General features: G+C 35.6%; 1 protein-coding gene across 1 annotated transcript in view; it reads right to left on the bottom strand.

Annotated features, from left to right (window-relative positions):
• Positions 1-3834: 3834 nt before the first annotated feature.
• The window catches only part of CCSER1 (coiled-coil serine rich protein 1), a 1147418-nt gene continuing 1126212 nt past the window's right edge, over positions 3835-25040 (bottom strand). Inside the window, exon 11 of the mRNA XM_006084620.3 lies at positions 3835-4379. Coding sequence (XP_006084682.1) covers positions 3894-4379 — 486 coding nt within the window. The 3' untranslated portion in view covers positions 3835-3893. The remainder of the gene's footprint in view (positions 4380-25040) is intronic.

The following is a 25040-nucleotide window of genomic DNA, read 5'->3' as shown; positions in this document are numbered from 1 at the left end:
TGGGGGCAGAGAGTGAACAAGAAAAAAATTTAAATTCCAAGAGGATTAAGTTCCTCAAAAATATCATGTATGGTTAAAGAATTTTGTACAAAAAAGAAAATAAAAATATACAAAATGACCAGATAATAAATAATGCCTTAAGAGTTAAGCCCCAGAATGCAATAAACATCATAGTAAAAATGAATCAGTGCTGCATTTAAACAGATATATCAGCAAGGGCAAAGCTTCTGGCCAGGGGGAGTGTGATTCAGTCAAGTGGGTGGCACTCACAGACAGCACCTTTGCAGTCACCTCTCTTTCTTTTTCCGTTTTGATCAACACCTGGCTCAGTGGAGTTGTAAGGGCTGTTTTTAAGCACTTCATACTTCTAAAGATATTTGGGATGTAAAATTCTGAAAGTGAAAAAGTGGAGCAAAATTGAGATTAGAAGTGTAAGATTATACCCAGTATTCCAAGTTACACACTGTAATGGGATACTACTTCTTGAAAATGAGAAAGGTGATAATGAATGTGGATAATAAATACGGAGAAATAATACTTGTTATTCAATAAATTGCTCCTATTGTTCCATGGATAACTAACTTACTCAGAAAGTTCTAGAAGAGTGTGATAATTTATCATGTGGATATAGTCCTTAAATACATGACAATTTAAAAAAATAACTCTTTTGAGGGGAGGTATTATCTGTATTAAACACATACAAGGCAAAGAAAACAAAATGTGAAATTTTCTTTGAATTCAGTAACACTCAGATAATAGTGGCCATGGGCTAGGACTAACTCTTGGCATAGATAGGGTAAAACGGAGGTCATAACACAGATTAATCATGAAAGTCTTTGTAAACATTTTAAATTAGGGAAGTGTGGACATGCCTACACATGTTTAATATTGACTAGTGGCTTGCTAGTTCTTTATACCTCACTCCATAAATAACAGAAAAATGTGGACAATGTGTGGCTCTAGGTTCTTCCCCTGAGCATACTGACACTTGTAGGTTTACCTTTAGCATTGCAGCTACAGTTTCCTGTTGCCATTTGCACAGACCACGGTGCTCCAAAGAAGCAAAAATAGTTTGAGAGAGAATTCAAAATTTCACTGTGACTGTTAGCATATAAAAAAATCAGTTGAAAAAAATCACTGAGTTCCATAGAAATACAGTTTCATGTTACAAGAGAATTACAAAAATGGGCACAGTTTATTTCAGGTAGAAACAGCTTTTCCTCGAGGACTATCTCTTCTGAGGTGTCCTTCAAAACACATTCTAAATTCAGAAGAGACAATTTGCAGCAGAACTTTTACAGGGTTACGTAGGCTTAGCTACACATATACATGCACAGAAGAAAGAGGAAGGGAAAGAAACACAACTGCTTCTGTCAGAAAAACAAGCACTTTTTCCCCCTGGTGTCCTGTCTTTGGATATGTACTGCCTTGGAGAAAATGTATAAATCATTTTTACACATGGAACTGTCTTAGAAAACTAGAGATTTTAGTACAAAGAAATCAATCCGCTGAAAGAATGCCCATATGCTCTTGTTTTGAGTTTCTATATATACACCAGAGGAACTTGACCCCTGTTTTACAGTTACGGATGGACGTTGGCATGGTGGGCTTACACCTTCTCCAGGCCTGAGTTACACTTAGTATTACAAATAATATTATAACAATGCTGAAAATACTGGTACAAAACAGCTTTAAGATGATATTTCCAAAAAATATCCCTCCATTTAAAATTGAACTGCTTAATCCAGGTTTTCTTTTTGAATGTTTCAGCTTTAAAAAAGGTTTTTCAAGAAAATACTAGTGTTTAAAATGTCTCTTAAAATGTCTATTAAATGACAGATTTTCTTAAATAGATTATTTTTTTTTACAAAGCATAATTCAAAAGTCTATCTTCCAGGAAAACAAAACTATAAACTCCAAAAGTCCAGATCAAAAACATTATTTGTGATACACAGTTCTTCCATATCCTGGGAAAAAATCCTTGATCATTTTATCATGCTAACTTATTTACAGAATTCAAATACTCTAGCAATACACAGCAACTTTCTGGACAAATAAAACTGAATTACACAATTAATAATCATCATTTTTCTGGTTTTCTAGCATGTCTTAAATATTGCCTGGTCCAAAATGTATATCTGCATAAGTATTATAGCTTCTAAACTATAGCCGGAAATTTTAGATAGCAGTCTAATTAAGCCAAGCAAATCATAGTGCATATTGTTCTCTTCTGGCAGCATTACAAACACACAAAGAATAAAAACATTTGGCAAACATTTGTCTTGATGCACATGTGTCTTCCTTTAGAATTGCAAGTATAGCATATGCACTAGACTCTTTACTCTTATCAATTCTAATCAAAGTTTGAGAATTGCTCCAAAGTTAAATAGTTAAAGCTAAGGTAGGAATCTAATGGCCTTTCCCCAAAGCCTAGAACGTTTTTTGTATTAGGAGATGCATTTCACACACAGCTTTAATTTACGCAGGTTCGTTAGATGCCATGCTAAAAAACTGCTATCTCAATTTCCCTTTATTCATTACATTTGCACATGCAGATGGATTCTGTCTGTTAGAGAATGCCAGGAAAACAGATCATGCAGTAGGTATGACAAATTTCGATTTGCATGAACTATGCCTAATATGGATACTGTGATTAGCTTTTATCTTTGTATAAGAAAACTGCAGACCTGTTTCCTACTGGTTTCTGTTTATTATTTATTTTTATAGCTGCATATAGTCTGGTATTAATTAGCCATAAAGAAATTATCTTGATTTATTGATCAATCTCATGTGCGTTAAGTAAAACACAACAGGCCTTATTTGTTAAAGAGAAATATTTGCCATCAAATGAGTGTTAAATTCTAAGATCAAGTCACCAAAGTTCATGTTTTTAACTTTTCCTTCCAAAGCTAGATGACTAAACAGTCAAAACAGTGTATATTGAGCTACCAAGAAACTGACTTTCTGTTTCTCAAGTCATCTTGTATGGGTTGGTGTATACAGGGTGAAACTGAATACACAGAAAAAATAGCCGAAGATTTTAAAAAATACAAGGAAAGTGAAGTAAAATAACTTTTTTAGAATGTTCCATCTGTAAAACTTGGAAAAATATGCCTATATGGCCATGATTAAAAGAGCAAGCATATCATGCTTTTTGTGTCATTTGACAGAATTTAGCCAACTTTACCACCTCTCTGTGTCCTGTCCTAGTACTTCAACATCACTAGCAAAAACTATAAGACATTTTTGTAAGATCAGAGCTGTCATTCTCTATTTGGCTAGCAATTACTGTCTAAAGTCCTTTTGAACTAGTGTGAACTAAACATTTAGAGGCAAAAGAAATAGAGCCCCCCCTCCCCTTATAATGTGACAAGATAAGCTTGAATGTAAGTAATAGAGAGACAAACGTATCTCTAGGTTACATGCAAGCAAACTCCATTCTTCAAATAAATACACCACCAAATATAAGATTTAAAATCCATCTTCTCTTTTCCTTCTATTAACTATGTAAGTTAAAATTCTTTACAATTCCTTCATCTACTTATTTCTCACATCTATTTTCACAGTTACGCCATTCAATGAATAGAGTACTATCTGATATTACTTTCAGGAACTTCAATAGATATCAGTAACTGATAAAGATAAAAAATAAATAAATTATGGACTATATAAACCAGCAAGATGGTCCCATTTATTATACATATTTATATAATAAAACCTTCAAGGCTATTAAACCTAATTCAATTAACATGCTTGAACCCTCATTCTAAAAAAAAAAAAGTACACAATTCATTGTTTATAACCAAGAATAAAAAGTACATGACAATTGAAATGTGAGCTATGAACGAGAAACACTAACCATCTTTACTCAGAGACAGAATCGGGTGATGTAATTACCCATCCTGTTGGCCTAGAGTCTGCAGCTCAGTGGTGTGTAAATTGTGATGGAGAAAAACATTCTTTTTGCTGTATGTGTGTAAAGAGATTGGCCCTCTCGGTGGCTGTCCGAACCTGCCTGTAAAGGTTGAATGCTGTCGGGCCACAGCAGCTTGGTCCTTTGGTTTCTCTGAGGACGTGGGGAGCCCTTCAGTCTTAGCTGTTGGCTTCAGAGAGTTCTGCCCAACAGTGGCCCTTAAGTTCAGGGTGACCTCTGAAGTGAGGCTTTCACCAGTTCCTCTTGAGTGCTTGATAACTTCCACGAGTTCCTTGTCCTTCAAGAAATTATTTAAACACAGACTTGATAGTTGACAGGTCTTGCTCTTGTAGGGGCTTGTCTGGTCAGCTGACGAGTATCTAAAACGGTCCTCGGTGGGAGTATGTATTGCTTTTCTGTCCCTTGTGCTGAGACTTTGGCTCACAACTCGGTTTCGATATGTAGCCTATGGTAAGGACACAGAAAGAAAATTATGCTTAAAAAAAACATTCATTGAAGACAGAGGGATACTTTCACATTTTGTGTGCAAACCCCTACATTTTCAACAAGCCTTTAAAAAATCTGTAGAATTCTTCATGAGATTAAATTTCTTAGTGCAATATCACTACCAATAGTCAATAAATGATTAACTTATTCTAAAAACCATTGTTTTAAAAGCTTTATATATTATTATTTTTAAAAATCCTCACCCAAGGATATGTTTGGTTTTTTTAATTGAGTTTTAGAAAGAGAGAGAGAAAAAACATCCACCAGCCAACACCCCCCCCCCCCCCCAGCACACACCCTGACTGGGAATTGAACCTACAATTCAGGCATATGCCCCACCACCAGCCCCAGGAATCGAACCTGCAACCCTTTGGTAAAAGGGATAACACTCCAAGCAGCCAACTGAGCCACTCGGCCAGGGCTGAAGGCTTTATGCTTTTAGAGCAGTTTTAGGTTTAGAGAAAATTGAAAGGGAGGTACAGAAATTTCTAAAGCACATAGGCTTAACTTCCCCGCAATCAACATCACTCACCAAAGTGGCACATTTTTTACCAAGGATAAACCTTCACTGACACATCATAATCACCCAAATCCAGTTCACATTAGGATTCACTGTGCATTCTATGGGTTTGGACAAAATACAATGGCATTTGTTCATTATTATAATAGAGTATTTTTACTGCCCTAAACATATCCCCTGGTCTTCCTATTCATCTCTCCACTACGCCTCCTACCCCCAGTAACTGCTGAATTTTATCATCTCCATAATTTTATCTTTTCCAGAATGTTGTATACAGGCAGTCCTCGGGTTACATCAGACTCCACGTACATTGTTTCGTGGTTACGTCGCCATCTCCCATTTATTTATATATAAAAAAAAGTTCCGTCATTTCAACGTATGTGCATATGTGCTTTATGTTTTTTATTATTTATTTACCACAAGTAAAGGTCAGGAATTGTTATTTTTCTTTTAAATTTTTTTACTGTTTCACTTCATTACTGCTATGTATGTGCTCCATGTGAGTGATGTAGGTGGGTTCCGACTTACGGTGAAAATCGCGTTATGTCCCGTAGGAACGGGTCTCCCATGTAACCCGAGGACCTACTGTAGTTGGAATTGTACAGTATGGAGTCTTTTCAGATTGGCTTATTTCACTTAGTAATATGCATTTAAGGTTCCTCCATGTCTGTTCGTGGCTTGATAGCTCATTTCTTTTTGTCCTTGAACTAAAAGGCATTTTAAAATGTGTTTATCTAATTTCCTAAATTTGAATTTTATAGTTTTACCTGAGAATATAGATCATTTGAATAAATAATGAACATCAATGTATGAGCCTATTCGTGTTTTGCTGGATTTTATACATTATATTTACTTAAATAAATGTGCAGAGAATTTTAGAGTGATCAATGTCATAATTTGTATCAGCAAAGTGGTAACATAAAAATTTAAGGAACTAAAACAATGTCTCAACATTGACCTAAGGAGGACAATAGAGTACCTAAAATAAATTTCAACATGTATTTCATTTAGAATTTTTGGATGCACTTTATTAATCAAAATCAGGTACACAGTATATGCCATCTTCTTTCTTACAATGTTTATATTCTAACTAGAGGCCCAGTGCACGAGATTTGTGCACTCAGGAAGGGGTTCCCTCAGGCTGGACTGCACCTTCTCATAGTCTGGGAGCCCTCGGGGGATGTCTGACTGATGGCTTAGGCCCGCTCCCCACGGGCTTAAGCCATAGTCGGACATCCTTAGTGCTGCCGCGAAGGTGGGCCCCTGTACTTGCCAGCCGTCAGCCCGGCTTGTGGCTGAGTGGCGCTCCCCTTGTGGGAGCACACTGACCACCATGGGGCAGCTCCTGCATTGAGCATCTGCCCCCTGGTGGTCAGTGCATGTCATAGCGACCGGTCATTCAGCCGTTTGGTCAATTTGCATATTACCCTTTTATTATATAGGATTATAGAAACAAAACATAGCTCATTAAGTCATGCTGTGGGAATAAAGATTGCAAGCTGGTACCAGAATTCCTCTTGAAGAGAAAGAACACTGTCTTGTTTGGAAAAACATATTGAGTTAGAAATTGACTACCTGTCCTATTGCTCTGGTGGTAAAAGGGTAGGGTTTACTGTTGATATGAAGAATGAAGAGAAAGAGAGAAGAGAGTAGAGCAGATGGCAGCAGGTTGGTATAAAACATTCTGAAGGAGCCATAAAATTTCTGGATACTTGACCTCTAAATGGAATAGTTTTAAATGGTTATCTTTTCATTGTTCCTTAAAAAGCCATTTTTGCAAACCTGATCTCTACTTTGAACCCCAATTCCCTTATCCAGCCACCATCACTTTGATTAATATCACTAATTTGACATAAAACCACATAAAAATAAACAAACATGATTTTGACTCTGAAACCTATCCTTCCCCAGATAGCTTCCTCCGTAATAAATATCATCCTTATCAGGCTATCACGTGGAGATTACTTTTGCTTTCTCTCTTTTCTTCACACCCCTTCAAATCATGTTATTGCTAATGTACTGGAAAAAAAATGCAACCTCAAGTCATCTGTCCACTTCTCTTATATCCACTCTATCCTCCTGATTCAATTTTCAGACACATATTAAACATTTAAAAATAAGCATATGCTGAATAATGTTTACCTGCTGAGCTATAAATATCTATTTATGAGCATATATTATATGCCAAGCATTCTTCTAATGCCTTAACATATTCAATCCATGTTTGAAGTAGTTCCCTTCATCCTCATTATACAGACTAGAAAACTGAGGCTCAGTGAGTTTGTACCCTACACTGGTGCACGGTAGACAGTCTGCTTGGTGAACCACAAGTTCATTCTGCCTTCCAGCGGAGCCCCTGGAATATTTCTGAAAGGTATCACATTTTTCTAAAATAAATTACATGCAGAACAATATTGTAATTTAAACGGATGTTTTGAGATTACCATCACTGAGATGAATCTCCTGCTCTTCTGCAAAACTAAGGTGTATTGGGGGATAAGTGGGGTGTCCATATGCCTTTTCAGGTTGAAGTATTTTACCAAGCATGCCTTTCTTTTATAAAAAAATTGTCTTGATTGTTAAATGTTCATTCTGGTTTTTATGTGCCCACTTATAGCAGACCTTCTCTATGACTTCTAATTTGCCACTTTAACTCGTCCATAGATGAGGAGTAGAGGAAGTCAGGTTGATTAACTCTTGCACAAAAGAAACATTGCCTGATTTACAGCAGACGTTTCAGAGACTTTCTTGGGAATAAAAGGAATAAACTATTTCTATTCAATTTTCATTCTCTAGAAACGTTTCTAGATTACTGCTTCTTGACTCTTTTCCAACACTTCTAGGTATTTGGATTTCCTTAGAAAAGTGAGCTTTGATAATCTCTTCATCTCTCTAACTTTACTGCTATAAGAATTTTACTTAACTATTGAATCAGTTACTGACAGGCTCCAAATCAATGCTGTGCTTAATATCTGCATCCAAATGTTAGACACATCCTGGATGCTCTTTGTAAAATATCCTGATAAAAACTTTCATTTCAGGACAAAAGGGACACAAGAGGCATTAGTAAATTCATTGTGATAATTATCAGTGGAAATGTTTCTTTTTCACTTCTATTTTTATAGCTGCTGCCTAGGAAAGTAGAGAAGGTGGGTGGAGATCATCTCCATTACATTACATTGGGGGAAATAGCCATTATTTTCTTTATGTGGTCATTTTAGCCCTCCTAGAATATTATATTAAATTGAATATATACTTTTAATAAAGATATATTAAAATAATCGAACAACTCAACCCACAGGCAGCCTCACTACTCTTTCTCTGATATGGTATCTGATACCTACAAGGAACATGTGTATCTACCATAAAAAGAAACAAAACCAAGGCTCTCCCTCTCAATTTTTAAAGAAAATGCATATTTAAATTACCCATTCCTGTGTGCTTCACATAGATTGCTTTTGACATCTTAGACTTCAAATCCCCCCTCCTTTTTTAGTTCTTTATGATGGTCACCATTACTCCAGGGCTCATCAAATACGTAGGAGACTGTATAGCACAGGGGTTGATGGCAGGGATTTGTGGTCAGACATATGGATTAATTTATTCATTTTATAAATGTTTATTGACTGTCATTGAGGGCAAGACACTGCATTACATGAAGGGAAACAGTGCTGTCATAAAGGAAGTGGCTCCTGCCTTCAAGGAGCTAAAAGTCTGATGGGAGAATCAACCAGAATTAGACACTGTCTAGCTGGGTAAGTTTCTTATCGTCCCTAAGCCACCAATTTCCTCACCTGTGAAAGGAAGATTCACATTCATACCTGTGTTGACATACATAGTTATCTAATGACAGCAACAACACTAATTACATGAATAAAATAAAGTGACCAGTAAACCTAGAAATTACCTTGGTAGATGCACATATTACCTTGGTAGATGCACATTTCATCCTGTGGCAGCTAAGCCCCTTTGAACACTTTAGTCCAGAATATTTAAGTAATTTTACATTAATTGTTGTAGTTTGGTTCCCCAGAACAGACTCTGAGACAAATATGTGAGACAATAAACAAAACATTTATTGGAGTGTATTCTCAAGCCAACACCTGTGCAGGAGTGAAGGAAGCAGGGTCTGGCAAAGGGGGGATTAAAGTGCTCTGCAATTACACTATCTCAGATAATCACACAGAATCTAAAGTTTGTGTGGCTTTTCCTAGTTGTCTCCCATTTAGACAAGTGGTTGGGAGCCTTATACCCTTATTGGATGTGAGCAGCCTCTGGGAAAGGGGTGTGACCTCGAGTAAGCAGGCTTTTCCTTATTATTTTTCCGCAGGGAGAAATTCTTGGAGAGGAACTTAACTTGCATGCTATCAGCTGCCAACATTTTCAGCAACTGGGAAAATGAAAGCTGTAGTTGTGAAAGGGTGTGTTTGTGTGTGGGGAGTGTGTGTTTGGGGCAGGGGGAGGGAGAACGGAAGCACAACCACAGCATCCACTACACTCATTATCCAGTTGGTATGTTTAATATATTATGAGACAATTTGGCATAATGGTAAGAATAATGAACTTTTAGCCAAATACTCTAATCTTGACTCTGCTGCTATCAAATGGTGTGACCTTGGATGAATAAATTAATTTTGGTGGGCTTCTTTTTCTGAGCCTATTGAAAGAGATGAGGAAAATATCTTGGAGAAATACTAATATTCATTTAACTCCTTTACCAGTTCTAAAATTCTACATTTAAAATTCTACATGTTTGGAACATGTTTAGACAAACATAGGAAAGATCCCCTTAATTCAAAATATAAAAATATATTTTGGCACATAAATATTTGTATTTGGTTACTGTAGCCCAGAGGGAAATAAATAATACCAATTAGTAGCATGATAAAGAAATTAATTCTTTCTGCAGCTCCTGGGATCACATCCCTAAAGGGAATTTTCAGTGCATATGCTTAGCTACATCTTTCTCAAAACTGGAAGTAAATTTCCCAAAACTCATATGTTAGTTTTTAGGCAATTTAGTTGTCAAAAAGCTATTTTATTACCTATCCTTAGAGTTTCTAGTAGAGGATGAATAGATGGCAAATATAGTGATTAAAGTGTGAAGATTATAACAAAATCAATTCTTTATTTCCCTATTATATTTTCTCTCTAATTTCTTCTGAAAGCAGATAGTCTGCATTTCATTGAATCCAAGATCACTGACTTTATTATACATACAACTAAGAAAGGAAAAACAAACAAAAACCATGCTAATTAAAAACAAAAACTATATTCCATTTACTTATTAAAATCAGTGTGACCCAATAATTGGTCACAGCAACCTCTCGTGCAATTTCTTCTTTCTTCAGTTTCTTATGTTTGATAGACAGTTCAGTCACATTTATCTCAGTGGCTATATACATGTGGGTATATTTCCTCTTTAGATTTCATAAAGCATTTGGTTTTAATTTTAGAAGAGGGTATGAAACTGAGGCAATCAAATTGCAAATATATATATTTTTTACTCATATCAATATTACACCCTTTTTCGTTCTTTGCTGGGTTTCCATATACAAAATTACTGGTTATAATACCAGATCATAGTAAACACTCCTTGGATGATATTCTTAAATGAAAACTCAACAAACGTAGTACCAATATTGCATTGAACTCGAAAAAAAAAAAGGGACAATATAAAGCTTTAAAATCCATACATACAGGAATGCAAACTCTGTTACAACCATGACCTGGTTGAAAGCACTGATTTTAAGATTCATCTAATTTTAGGGATCTTATTATCTTTAAAAAATTGTCTCATAACTGATGCAAAATATAAATGCAGTAATCATGCCAATATATATAGTCCCATTTTTATTAAAGTAGGGTAATAAAATTAAAGGGGGAATGTAGCAATATTTCTAACACTGATTAATGAATTTTATGTACTTTTTCTGAAGTTTTTCCTTTTTGTGAACTATACTGACAATTGCCAAAAAATGTGATCAGTTGTTACTACTTCCTGTGATTCTTTCTTGCATTGATTAGAACTTAATATATGATTATTTTTTATTTTAAAATATATTTTTTTCAGCAAATGTTCTTCACTTAACAGAAAATAGTATTGTTTCACATCTAGAATTGTTCCTAAAGGGATAGAAACACATGAAACAATTCCTAATAGCTAGGTAGAAAAAAATGGTTTACATTAGAAAAATGGTAATGTTAAATAGTATTTTAAAAAGTCATAAAGTTTACTAAAAATATCAACATTATAATTTGCATTCAAATAAAAGAAGAAATAATATTAAATTACGTTAAAGTGAGCCAGTATCATTGGTCAGAGTTCTTATAGTAGAAGCTAAGTAGTAACTCTTAGATGATAATTCACATTGAGAAATACACTTCCTGAGTAAGTTCATGGTTTCCTACCAATGAGTCCTCTAGATCAAATAAGATAGGAAATGCGGAATACTGTATATTTTATTTTTAAGAATATAAATTTTGAACCCTATGCATTTCTACACCCAAACTAACTAAAATACACATTTCATATGGGCAGGCACTTTGCCTGTTTTGTTTAATGCTGAATCCACTGCTCATAACAGTGCCTGGTATTTAGTAGTATTTCCTTAATATTTATACATTCCAGAAAAGATTCTATTACCATGATTCATTTCCTCACTGACAGTTTACATAATACTAGTGGCCCAGTGCACAAATTTGTGCACCTTGAAAGGAACTGTGGGCTGAAAGGCTATGGTGGGCATAGGGGTGGGTCTCGGCCCATCCTCCGTGCCCCCACCTGACCCCTCCCACCATGGCCCCTGGTCCCCTGTCTGCCGGCAGCCCCGCTCCTGCCACCTCCACTCCCACGCACTGATGGTGCAGAGCGATTGAGGCTGATGCCAGCAGTGGGTACTAGTGGGGCCGGTGCCATCAGCAGGTGCGAGCACCAGGCGGAACCACAGCGCATGGGAGCAAAGAATATTCAGTAACCACCAGAGGCTCACTCTGATGACAGTCATGGGTGTCCCGCCTTGGTCTGGCACCCCTGCTCACCTCCACTATCCTGCCGTGGCCAACGCCCACCATATGCCATGCTCTGCTGCCTGCTGCTGATGCCTCCAATGTTCCGTGCATGCCCCCTGGTGGTCAGCACACGTCATAGCAACTGGTTGTTCGGTTGTTCTGCCGTTCAGTCTATTTGCATATTAGCCTTTTATTATATAGGATGGAGTGTTCTTTTCCTTGATATTTTTTTCTCTCTCATTGCTGAATGAGTTGATTACTTTGATGTATACAGATTGACATTTCATCTGGATCTTAAACTACCAAGCACTGGTCATGTCTATTTTGCTTCCCTTCCTTCCTCCCTCCCTTCCTTCCTTGGGAATGACTTTTCCCAAGGGATAGGTTACTTTTCAGGGATGTTTTTATAGTTTCATAAACTCCCCCTTAGTTGTACCTTACCCAATAAGGAAAGACTTATTATGTAACTACAAGATATACTTCAGAGAAAATAAACCTTTTATAACCACCAAAGCAATATGATGTTATGTCTATAGCATTAAATATCAAAGCAACTGAAAAAAATCTCTTTAAGTACATTGCATCAAAACTATAGAAAATGAATTGAAAGGGAATTATGGTGAAGCAGCAGTTCTTAATCTCTTTTCTTCCCATGTATCAACATGACATAGAATGTATCAACATGACATAGAAATAAACTTCTTTGGCCAAAACCAGGGATAGGAAAATAGTCCCATTAAAATATCTTTAACTCAACTCATATATTTCATTTATGTAAACATTTTGAATTCAGAAATACAAACAGAAAAATCAGTATCTTCTCTAATTATAAAAAGTATAACTAATTGTAGCAACATATTATTTAATATACAGACTCAACAAATGACTGTGACCCATTTGATACTGCCCAGACTTGAAGATTAACTGGGTTGGTCACTTCTTTAGTGCAGAAAATAAATGCTGACAGCACCAGCTGAGGCAGTGCAATAAGTGAATGACAGAGCAAACTCTATAATAAAGGCCGAATAATAAAAAACTTTCAATATTGTGAAGTCAATAAGCCATCTCTAGGTTAAATAAGATTATGTATATGAAAAGTGCTTTGAATAAAGGTATGTACAAATAATATTACTCAGTAACATATTGAAATCTATAAATAAGTCTTCAATATATTTTCTTTTTTTATTGAGGTAAAATTATATATATTTCATGTGTACAATATTATAATTAGACATCTGTGTACACTACCAAAAGTGATCACCACAAGAAGTCTAGTTTCTATCCATCACTATAGAATGGATCCCCTGTACTCATTTTACCCATCCCCCATTTCCTTCTGATAGCCACATTTTCTCTAACATTGAGTTGATTTTTGTTTATTCAGTATTATTTTGTGTGTGTTTTTTTAGATTTCTCATATGAGTGAAATCGTAAGGCATTTGTCTTTCTCCATCTGACTTATTTCACTTAGCATAACAATTTCCAGGTCCACCCCAGCTGTCTATACATATATATCGTATCTGTTTTCATTCATCCACCAGTGGATACTTACTTTGTTTCCAAAGTTTGGCTATTGTAAATAATGCTGTTATGAACATAGGAATGCATATGTCTTTTGAAATTACCGTTCTCATATTCTTCAGATAAATACCCAGAACTGGAAGAGCTGGATCATATGGTATTTCTATTTTTAATTTTTTGAGGAATTGCCACCTTAATTTCTATTCATGACTGCACTAATTTACATTCCCAGCAAAGACGTACAAAGGTTCCTTTTGCTCTACATCCTTTTCAACACTTGTTATCTATTGTCTTTTTTTTTAAATAATAGTCATTCTAACAGGAGTGAGGTGATATTTCCTTGTGGCTTTGATGTGCATTTCTCTAGAATTAATGGTGTTAAACAGTTTTTCATGTGCCTGTTGGCCATCTTTCATTCTATTAAAAATATTTATTGATTTTAGAGAGAGAAATGAAGGAAGAGAGAGAAAAATAAATTTGTTTTTCCACCCATTTATACATTAATTGGTTGATTGTTGTATGTGCCCAAACCGAGGATTGAACCCACAACCTTGGCTTATTGGGACAACACTCTAACCAACTGAACTGATGGCCAGGGCCTCTGCCCATTTTTTAATCATGTGTTTTCCGGTAGTTGAGTTGTATGAATTCTTTAATATTAACTTCTTAACAAATATATGATTTGCAAATATATTCTTTCCATTTTGATTATGGTTTCCTTTGCTATGCAATCACTTTTTAGTTAGACATAATTCCATTTATTTATTTTTGTTCATTGCCCATGACTTTGGAATCAAATTCTCAAAAATATTGATGAAAAGCATGTCAGATTACCAACTATGTTTTCTTCTAGGAATTTTATGATGTCAAGTCTTAAATGATATCAAGTCTTACATTTAAGTCCTTTATTAACATTGAGTTAATTTTTGTGTATGGTGTAAGATAGAGGTCTACTTTTATTCTTTTTCATGTGGCTGTCCAGTTTTCCCAAGACCATTTATTGAAGAGACTATCTGTTTCCCATTTTATGTTCTTGGCTGCTTTATCATAAATTAATTGTCTATATGAGGGTGGGTTTATTTCTGGGCTCTCAATTCTGTTACATTGACTTGTGTGTCTGTTTTTATGCCAATGCCATAGCATAAAATTTTTAATTATTATAGCTTTGTAATATAGTTTGAGACCAGAGAGAATGATACCTCCAACTTTGTTCTCCTTTCTCAACACTTCTTTGGCTATTTGGGATTTTTTGTGGTTCCATTCAAATTTTAGAATTATTTGTTTTGGTTCTGTGAAAAAAAAATGCCATTAGAATTTTGATAGAGGTTGCATTGAATCTGTGGATTGCTTTGGATAGTAAGTGCATTTTAATAATAGTAATCATTCCAATTACTATTACAGAATGGAATATCTTTCCATTCATTCACAATTATTTTCTTTCTATGTAGTTATCTTGGATACTATTATAAGGGTCTCTTTAATATTTTTTTCTCTAATGATCTTTGTAAATTCTCTTAAAGAAAGGTTACATTAGCATTGTGACACGTGTTAAAGAAGAATTAAATGGAAGTGCTCTGTACATAGTTCCCTTCCCTTTGCAGCACACACCTTAAAGAAACCCCTGTTGTCCTACTCTTAGAGGATGGGTTCTATAGCGTTCCAAGAAAATGCTTTATTGCTTTATTGACAATGGAGTCTACTATCAGAAGAGACATAAAGATCTTTTCTTGTAAAACTTTACCACACTAGTTTCTATCCTAGTTTTAATGAGATCGATAATTTACGCAGTGTGGTGATGAGTGCTTTCCAAACCCGATTATTTATCTGATACCTAATGTTGAAAAGATCTATAGAGAAGCGATTCTTAAATTTGCTAAATTCAAGAGAACATATGTTATATAATTTTAGAAAAATTATTAAAAGGCTTATACGTCATTTTAGTTCAGATTTTATTCATAACAATCACTAAGATTTGGGAAATATTTATAATGTGTCAAGATATGTGCTCTGTTTTACCAGAATTTCTGGGTTAGCAGGCAGCAGAATATGAACTGGATTTCAAACATTTGGATTTCAAAACCCAAGCTCCAAGCCAAGAGTTTTTTAACCTCAGGACTATTTACATTGGGATTACATGATCTCTTGTAGGGGGCTGTCCAGCACACTGCAGTATGCTTAGCAGCATCCCTTGCCTCCACCTCTAGGTGCCAGCAGCACCTGAATCCAACTACAACAATCCAAAGTGTCTCTAGAGCAGTGGTTCTCAACCTTGGCTGCACATTAGAATCACCTGGGAATCTTTTTAAAATCCTGATTTTTGGTCCTCATCCTCCGGAAATTCTGTTTCTTTCTTATGGGATGGGGCCACAACATTAGTAACAAAGAAACAGAATTTCCGGAGGATGAGGCCCAGAAATCAGGATTTTAAAAAGATCCTCAGGTGATTCTAATGTGCAGCCAAGGTTGAGAACCACTGCTCTAGACATTTCCAAATATCCTCTTGAGAGTAAAGCTTTCCCTAGTTGAGCATCACTGGCCTAAACTATAATGCTTCCCCAAGTCAGACAGTAAAAGTAACCAATGCAGCACCTCTAGAAAGAAAAAGGCCACATACAGAAACAGCTATCCTTTAAAAAAATCATTTACAGTCCTGGCTGGGTGGCTCAGTTGGTCAGAGCATCATCCCATGCACACAAGTGTTGTGGGTTAGATTCCCAGTTGGGGCACTTACATGGGTGTGGGTTTGATCCTCAGTCAAGGGCATGTACAGGAGGCGACCAATCTATCTCTCTCTCCCTTCCTCTCTCTCTCTCAAATCCAAAACATCCTCAGGTGAGGATAAAAAGTAAAAATATCAAAAATCATTTATAACCAGTAGGAAAGCAAATTTAGGCTTTTATACTTTTTGTTCTTTAAAAACACATAATGCTCTTTATAGGCTAGACCAGGGGTCCTCAAACTACGGCCCACGGGCCACATGCAAATACAAATATTGTATTTGTTCCCATTTTGTTTTTTTACTTCAAAATAAGACATCCTCAGGTGAGGATAAAAAGTAAAAATATCAAAAATCATTTATAACCAGTAGAAAAGCAAATTTAGGCTTTTATAACTGACCCCCTGTTTAAAAAGTTTGAGGACCCTTGGGCTAGACACTTTTGCGGGCCCTTACAGTGATTAATTAAAAATATTAGCTCATTTACTAAGTCAATGTAATGTGCTGATAAACATTGGAAGCATTTATAAACATAAATCTTGATCAACAAGTCAAATAAGCACCACATCCAGTAAGGTACATACAATCTAAGGGTTTCTCCATTCTGAATAACCCAGGAAGCTTTAGGGTTCTGATATGTTTAATTAGGCAGCACTTCATTCAGTACTCTAACAGAGGTCTTAAAAAATCACTGGTCCAGTACAGACAGGAAATGGAGGAATATTAACAGTGTCATGAACTGCTTAAAAAAACAAATGTTCCTTTTGCTTTTTCGCAACATAATCTATTGGTGTGAAGTAAATTGGTAGACCTGAAATGTCCCTCTTTCTCAATGACAGCCATTGAAGTGTCAGTGTAAACTCAAACTACATTTATTAAAAATTACAGACTGTCCTTTTCCTGTCATCACTGATGAATAGGACTTCTAAAGCAGTTATAAATACCAGGCCACGTCTCTGCGGATTTTGGCACATTGCTGCATCTTTTTATATCCCTAGATGGTGAATCTGTTTTCAGTGATAAAGAAGAATTTGTTGAAGGTCTAAGAAATGCTCTACCACAGAGAGATTGTATAGAGAAGTAGTAAGTGCTTTGCAAGCAGGAAGCCTTTTAATAAGTTCAAGTAATAAGCAAAAAGAAACATTCAAAGTTTCAGGCAGGCAAAGCCTATTTTTTTTCAGAATGCACAACTTATCAAGAGGAAATTGTCTGGAGTGAAATTATTTCTTCTGACTCAACCTCACTCCTAAATTCTTTAGGGTATACGACATCCTCTTGGTGGGCATTTAGGATTCAACTAGGGTTAGAGAACTTGACTAAGATAAGCGAGGTAAATGTTAGGAAGGTCAGCTAAAAGGCAGAGTTCCCAAGAGAGAAAAGTATGTCCCTCTTCCCACAAGAAAAATTAAAATATGCAACAGTTGTGTGTTTTTTTCTCCCATAAACCACTTGGCTTATCCTTTACTGTTATGATTATAGTCTGTACAGGATTAATCCTGAAGAATAATAATAAGGTGTGTGTGTGTGTGTGTGTGTGTGTGTGTGTGTGTGTGTGTTGTAACCCAGTCTCTGTGAATAATTCTCAGTTAAAAGGTGACTTAAATGAGAATTTTAGACAATTACTGCTTATAATAGCAATGTGGGCATATAATTAAGAACTTGATTCAGAAGAAACCTAAGAAAGTATGATTTTATACAAGTGATATTCCAGAGAAATGTGATTTCTAAATGAAAAGAATAAGTGAGGGCTTAAGCTAAATTTATATTCCTAAGGGAAATGAAGAGGAAATAATTCTTATGTGTTAGCACAACAAATCACAATAATGGACTATTGCAGTGGTTTACTACAGCAACAACATGAAAAATGAGTCTCCTGTCTAGACACTGCTTCCCAATATCTAGCACATATTAGATGGTGCAATGTTTCTTGAATAAAAGCAGCATTAAAAAATAATCACAAAAATTCTTATATTCACATGATGTCTTTTGTGTGAATAATTCAGTCTTTATAGCCAATTGCTGCAGCTTTATAAGATAGAAATATTTGTTGTATCCAATACATGAGAAAATATACCTATAAAATTAAGAATCTAGACTACTGTTTATTCCTCTTCATTTTAGTAGTTATTAGCCTGATTAAATAATGTGAATCCTAACCTCTTTGCTTAAATCATTCCATCTAAAGAGTAATTTTACCCAATAAACTCTGCTAGGAGACTTCTAAAACTATGACATTATTTACCTCATGTACAAAATAACCTGGCAAAAGAAATGAAATAAAAATACAGCAATTTTACATGGCTCATTGTTGTTTTATATCAGTACTAAAGGCCCAGTGCACGAATATCTGCACAGGGAGGGGGGTTTGTCCCTCAGCCCGGCCTGCACCCTCTTGCAATCTGGAACCCCTCGGGTAGGGTCCCTAGGCCTGGCCTGCGATCAGGGCCTATCTGGGCTTTCCTTCCCTCAGCTGCCGAAAGCTGGCCCTGCCCCCGCCACTGCCACTGCTTGCCATCTGTGTGGCACTGCTCCCTCTGCCCCCACCACCGGTTGCTTCCCTCTGCTGGTGATAGGCATGGGGCACGATTGCTTGGCTGGCCTGGGTTTCCCTCTGTGGGGAGATTGATCACCCAACAGAGGGAGGCCCCACCCACCCACCACAGCGCTGCCAGCCAGATTATTCCTGAAGAAAATGGTTTGTAAGAATGACATTGAAAAAAGGGGAGACAAATAGTATAGCTCAATTCCCCCCACCATTACAATAACTGTCAATGTAGTTAACATGAAGGAACTACTGCCCAAGGATACCAGATCACTTGAGCATTTCCCTAGATTCACTGATCCATTTTTTTCACAATATTCTTTCATTATTTGAAATTTAAAATTAAACCCAATTTCATTTAAGAAAATTCAGGGGACATATATAGGACAGTAACATGAAAAATAACAAAACTTATGACTTCTGCTTGATGATTTGGTGACACAATACTATTTAAAAGTCCTTAAAATTTATAATATCAAAATAATATTACACACATGTATGGAAATAAGAAGTATGCAGAATGTTTTGGGATTTTTTATGAAGTAAGACTCATTTTTACCTACCATCTGATTTTCTGAAATGATTTTATATAGTATAAATAAAAAATAAGACACAGCAGGGAACAAATTCTAGAGTAAAAAGCTATAGACCCAATATCATTTTTAAAATTTAATTCTTTATTGTTTAAATTATTACATATGTCTCCTTTTTCCCCCATTGACCTCTCCCGGGTTGTTTCCGCTCCCCAGCACATGCCCTCACCCACCTACTGTCTGTACCCATGGGTTATGCTTATATGACTACATACACACAAGTCCTTTGGTTGATCTCTCACACACACACCCGGCCATTCCTTTGATTTGAGATTGGATGGTCTGTTCAATGCTTATATGCCTCTGGATCCATTTTAAGTTGTACATTAAATTCCACAAATGAGTGTGATATTTATCTATCTCTGACTGGCTTATTTGGCTTAGCACAGTGGTTCTCAACCTTGGCTGCACATTAGAATCACCTGGGAATCTTTTTAAAATCCTGATTTCTGGGCCCCATCCTCCAGAAATTCTGTTTCTTTGTTACTAATGTTGTGGCCCCACACCATAACAAGGAGTTTATTTAGATCCTTTGCCCATTTTTTATTGGGTTGCTTATCTTCCTTTTGTTAAGTTGTATGAGTTCCCTATAAATTTTGGAGATTAAACCCTTATTGGAGATAACATTGGCAAATATGTTCTCCCATGCAGTGGGCTTTCTTGTTGTTTTGTGGATGGTTTCTTTTGTGTCTAGAAGCTTTTTATTTTGATGTAGTCCCATTTGTTTATTTTCTCCTTAGTTTCCATTATCCAGGGAGCTGTATCTATAAAAATATTGCTATGACATATGTCTGATATTTTGCTACTTATGGATTCTTCTAAGATTTTTATGGTTTCCTGTCTTACATTTAAGTCCTTTATCCATTTTGAGTTTATTTTTGTGGATGGTGCAAGATGGTGGTCTAGTTTCATTTTTTTGCATGTATCTGTCCAATTTTCCCAACACCATTTATTGAAGAGACTTTCTTGACTCCATTGTATGCTCTTACCTCCTTTGACAAATATTAATTGAGCATATGGCTTGGGTTGATTTCTTGGTTCTCTGTTCTGTTGCATTGGTCTATATGTCTGTTCTTGTGCCAGTACCAGGCAGTTTTGAGAACAGTGAGAGAACAGGTTTTGTAATATAATTTGATATCTGCTATTGTGATCCCTCCAACTTTCTTCTTCTTTCTTGGGATTGCTGTGGCTACTTGGGGTCTTTTTTTATTCCATATGAATTTTTAGAATGTTTGTTCTAGGTCTGTGAAATATGCTGTTGGTATTTTAATGGGGATTGCATTCAATCTATAGATTGTTTTAGGTAGTATGGACATTTTAATGATGTTGATTCCATTGGTGTGGTATATCCTTCCATTTGTTTATGTCTTCCTCTATTTCTTTTTTCAGTGTCCTGTAGTTTTCTGAGTACAGATCTTTTACCTCCTTAGTTAAGTTTATTCCTAGCTATCTTAATTTTTTCATTGCAATGGTATATGTTATGTTTTTTTTAGTTTCTATATCTGTGAGTTCATTGTTGGTGTATAAAAAAGCCATAAATTTCTGGTTGTTAATTTTATATCCTGCCACATTGCCAAATGCATTTGTTAAATCTAGTAGTGTTTTGATGGAGTCTTTAGGGTTTTCCATGTACAATATCATGTCCAATATCAAATAATGCAATTTTACTTCTTCTTTTCCAATGTGGATGCCTTTTATTTCTTCTTCTTGTCTAATCGCTATGGTTAGCACTTCCAGTATTATGTCAAATAGGAGTGGTGAAAGAGGGCATCCCTGTCTTATTCCTGTTCTTAGGGGAGATGGTTTTAGTTTTTGCCCATTGAGTATGATGTTGGCTGTAGGTTTGTCATATAGGGCTTTTATTATGTTGAGGTATGATCCCTCTATTCCCACTTTGTTGAGAGTTTTTTTTTATCAAGAAAGGGTATTGGATTTTGTCAAATGCTTTTTCTTCATCAATTGATATAATTATGTGATTTTTGTCTCTCAATTTGTTTATGTGATGTATCACATTTATTGATTTGTGGATATTGTACCACCCTTGCATCCCCGGAATAAATCCCACTTGGTCATGGTGTATGATATTTCTAATGTAATGCTGGATTCAACTTGCTAGAATTTCATTGAGGATTTTAGCATCTATGTTCATCAGAGATATTGGCTTGTAATTCTCTTTCTTTGTAGTGTCTTTATCTGGTTTTGGTATTAGGGTAATGCTGAATTCATGGAAAGAGCTTGGAAGTGTACCTTCCTCTTGAATTTTTTGGAGTAGTCTGAGAAGGATAGGTTTTAGTTTTTCTTTGAATGTTTGCTAGAACTCCCTGTGAAGCTGTCTGGCTCAGGGCTTTTGTTTGCTGGAAGTTTTATGATTACTGCTCCAATTTCATCAGTAGTTATAGGCCTATTCAGGTTTTTTTTATTCTTCCTGATTGAGTTTTGGAAGACTGTATTTTTCTAGGAATATGTCCATTTCATCTAGATTGTCCAGTTTGTTGGAGTAGAGTTGTTTGTAGTATTTTATTTTATTTTATTTTTTTACAATCTTTTGTATTTCTGTGGGGTCGTTTGTTACTCCACCTCTTTCATTTCTTATTTTGTTTATTTGGGTCCTCTCTCTTTGTTTCTTGGCGAGCCTGGATAGAGGTTCAACAATCTTGTTAATCCTGTCAAAGAAACAGCTCTTGGATTTATTGATCTTTTGTATTGTTTTTTTTTTTTTTGGTCTCTATGTTGTTTATTTCCACTCTGATCCATATTATGTCCTTCCTTCTGCTTACTCTGGGCTTTTCTTGTTGCTCTCTTTCTAATTTTTTAAGTTACAGGGTTAGATAATTCATTATGATTTTTTCTTGTTTTTTGAGGCAGGCCTGTAGAACTATGAACTTCCCACTCAGGACTGTTTTCACTGTGTCCCATCGATTTTGGATTGTTGTGTTTTCATTGTCATTTGTTTCCAGGATGCTTTTTATTTCTTCTTTGATCTCATTGGTAACCCAATCATTGTTTAATAGCATGCTATTTAGCCTCCTAGTGTTTGGATTTTTTGGATTGTTTTTATTATTGTTGATTTCTAATATTATGCCATTGTGATCTGAGAAGATGCTTGATATGATTTCCATGTTCTTGAATTTGAAGAGACTTTGTCTGTGTCCTAATATATGGTCTATCTTTGAAAATGTCCTGTGTATACTTAAGAAGAATGTATAATCTGTTGCTTTGGAATGAAATGTTCTGAAGATGTCAATTAATTCCATCTGATCTAGTGAGTCATTTAGCATTGCTGTGTCTTTGCTGAATTTTTTAGAAGATTTATCCAGTGTTGTCAGTGGGGTATTAAGGTCCCCTACTATGACTGTATTGCTGTCAATCTCTCCCTTCATATCTTCTAGAAGTTGTTGTTTTGTTTTGTTTTTTGTTTTTTTGTATTTGTGTGCTCCTGCATTGGGTGCATATATGTTTACCAGAGTTATAATATCTTGTTGAATTACTCCCTTTAGTATTATGATGTGGCCTTCCTTATCTCTTGTTATGGCCTTCATTTTAAGGTCTATTTTGTCAGATATAAGTATTGCTACCCAGCTTATTTATTTATTTATTTAAATTTGCCTGAAAAAATTTTTTCCATCCCTTCACTATCAGTCTGTGTGAGTCCTTTGATCTGAGGTGGGTCTCTTGTAGACAGTAAATATATGGGTCATGTTTTCTTATCCATTTAGCTACCCTAAGTCTTTTGATTGGAGCATTTAGTCTATTTACATTTACAATTATTGATAGGTATTTGTTTTTCACCATTTTTATTCTTTATGCCTGTGTTCCTTCTTACCTTCCTATTTCTTCTTTTTACAGCAGTCCTTTTAGCATTTCTTGCATTGCTGGCTAGGTGGTAATAAACTCCCTCAGCCTTTTTTTTGGTCTGTGAAGCTCCTGATTTCACCCTCAATTTTGAATGATAGCCTTGTTGGGTATAGTATTCTTAGATTCAGTCCCATGCTTTGCATCACTTTGTATATTTCATTCCACTCCCTTCTGGCTTGATGTGTTTCTGTTGAGAAATCAGTTGATAGTCTAATGGGAGATCCCTTGTAGGTAACTTTCTGTCTCTCTCTAGCAGCCTTTAAGAATCTTAGTTTGTCATTGATGTTTGCCTATATAATTATGATATATCTTGGTGTCAGTCTTTTTGGGTTCATCTTGTTTGGGACTCTGTGCTTCCTGGACTTGTGTGACTTTTTTCTTCCCCAAATCAGGGAAGTTTTCTGTCATCCTTTCTTCAAACAGGTTTTATATTTCTTGCTCAGCTTCCTCTCTTTGGCACCCCTACTATGTGGAGGTTGTTTTGTTTCGTGTTGTCCTCAAGCTCCATTAGGCTCTCCTCCTGTTTTTTAAGGTTTTTTTTTTTTCCAGTTGCTGCTGCTCTTGGGTTTTTTTTTTCTACATTGTCTTCTAACTTGCTGATGAGGTCCTCGGCTTCTTCTAGTCTACTGTTGAAGCCTTCCATTGTGTTCTTTATTGCAGCTATGTTATTCTTCATGTCCTCTTGATTCCTTTTCATGTTGGTAAAATTCTCATTCAGCTCCTTATAATTCTCATTGAGTTGTCTGTATTTGTTATCTAGACATTTGAGCATCCCTATAACCATACCTCTGAGTTCTTTCTCTGGCAAATTACTTGCCTCAATTTCATTTAATTCCTTTTCTGGTAATTCTAATTTTTCTTTCCTTGTCCTCAATATCATTAAATACAACTTAGAACCAATTTTTAAAAGAAGCATGGAATTTCAAAGATATATATTTTCATCATGTGAAGAGTTAAACCATGAAGAGAAGAGGTTTATTTAATAATAAAAAATTTTAAAATAACCATTTTTTCTATATAGGATGAGTTTATGGATATTAGAGACACTCTGGAGTGTCAGAAGTAATTCTAAGGCTATTTTTTTTCTGAAAAGATGCTTCATCAAAGCAAATAGTGCTTTTAAAAACTTACAGCCATCTCAAAAAAGACTGCCAACAAAGAGAAAACAGATGGGCCATCAGCTTTAAAGTTAGTCATCCTTTAAAAATTATAAAATTATTTTTTAAATAGAAAAAAATCAACAAAGCACAAAGTATAATGAGAGTGAGATGAAACACACAAATTTCTAAGATCTAAATAATTATCAATTATTTTCTTTTTTTTTTTTTTCAGTTGATCAGCAGCCTAGCCAGGATCTCCAGCCAAGTTCTGTCCAGGATCTCCAGCCAGGTTCTGTGTTTTATTGCCTTGTTATATCCAGTTGTTTTTAATCCTATCAATTTCTATTCCAAAGGTTAGGGCGTTTCTTTTTTTTTTTTTTTTGCTAAAAGTATTACAAAGGGTATTACATATGTGTCCTTTTTTTCCCCCCCGCCCTTGACAATCCCCTGCCCTCCCTTACCCCCCAGTGTCTTATGTCCATTATTTATGCTTATATGCATGCATACAAGTCCTTCGGTTGATCTCTTACCCCCCTCCCTCCTGCCCCCCAACCCTCCTTGGCCTTCCCACTGCAGTTTGACAATCAGTTTGAGGCAGCTCTGCCTCTGTATCTATTATTGTTCAAAAGTTATTATCAATTATTTTCATTTTGTGAATGTGTTTTGTCATTTTATTAATTTTAAATATAACATACTCATTAATAATATGAATATTTTCATTTTTATTTAATCATAACCATTTCAAATGAAGTAGAAACATAA

Source organism: Myotis lucifugus, unplaced genomic scaffold, assembly GCF_000147115.1.
Source record: "Myotis lucifugus unplaced genomic scaffold, Myoluc2.0 scaffold_12, whole genome shotgun sequence".
Lineage (NCBI taxonomy): Eukaryota > Metazoa > Chordata > Mammalia > Chiroptera > Vespertilionidae > Myotis > Myotis lucifugus.
Note: the sequence above shows the minus strand (reverse complement) of the source record. Positions and strands in the feature narration are given on the sequence as shown.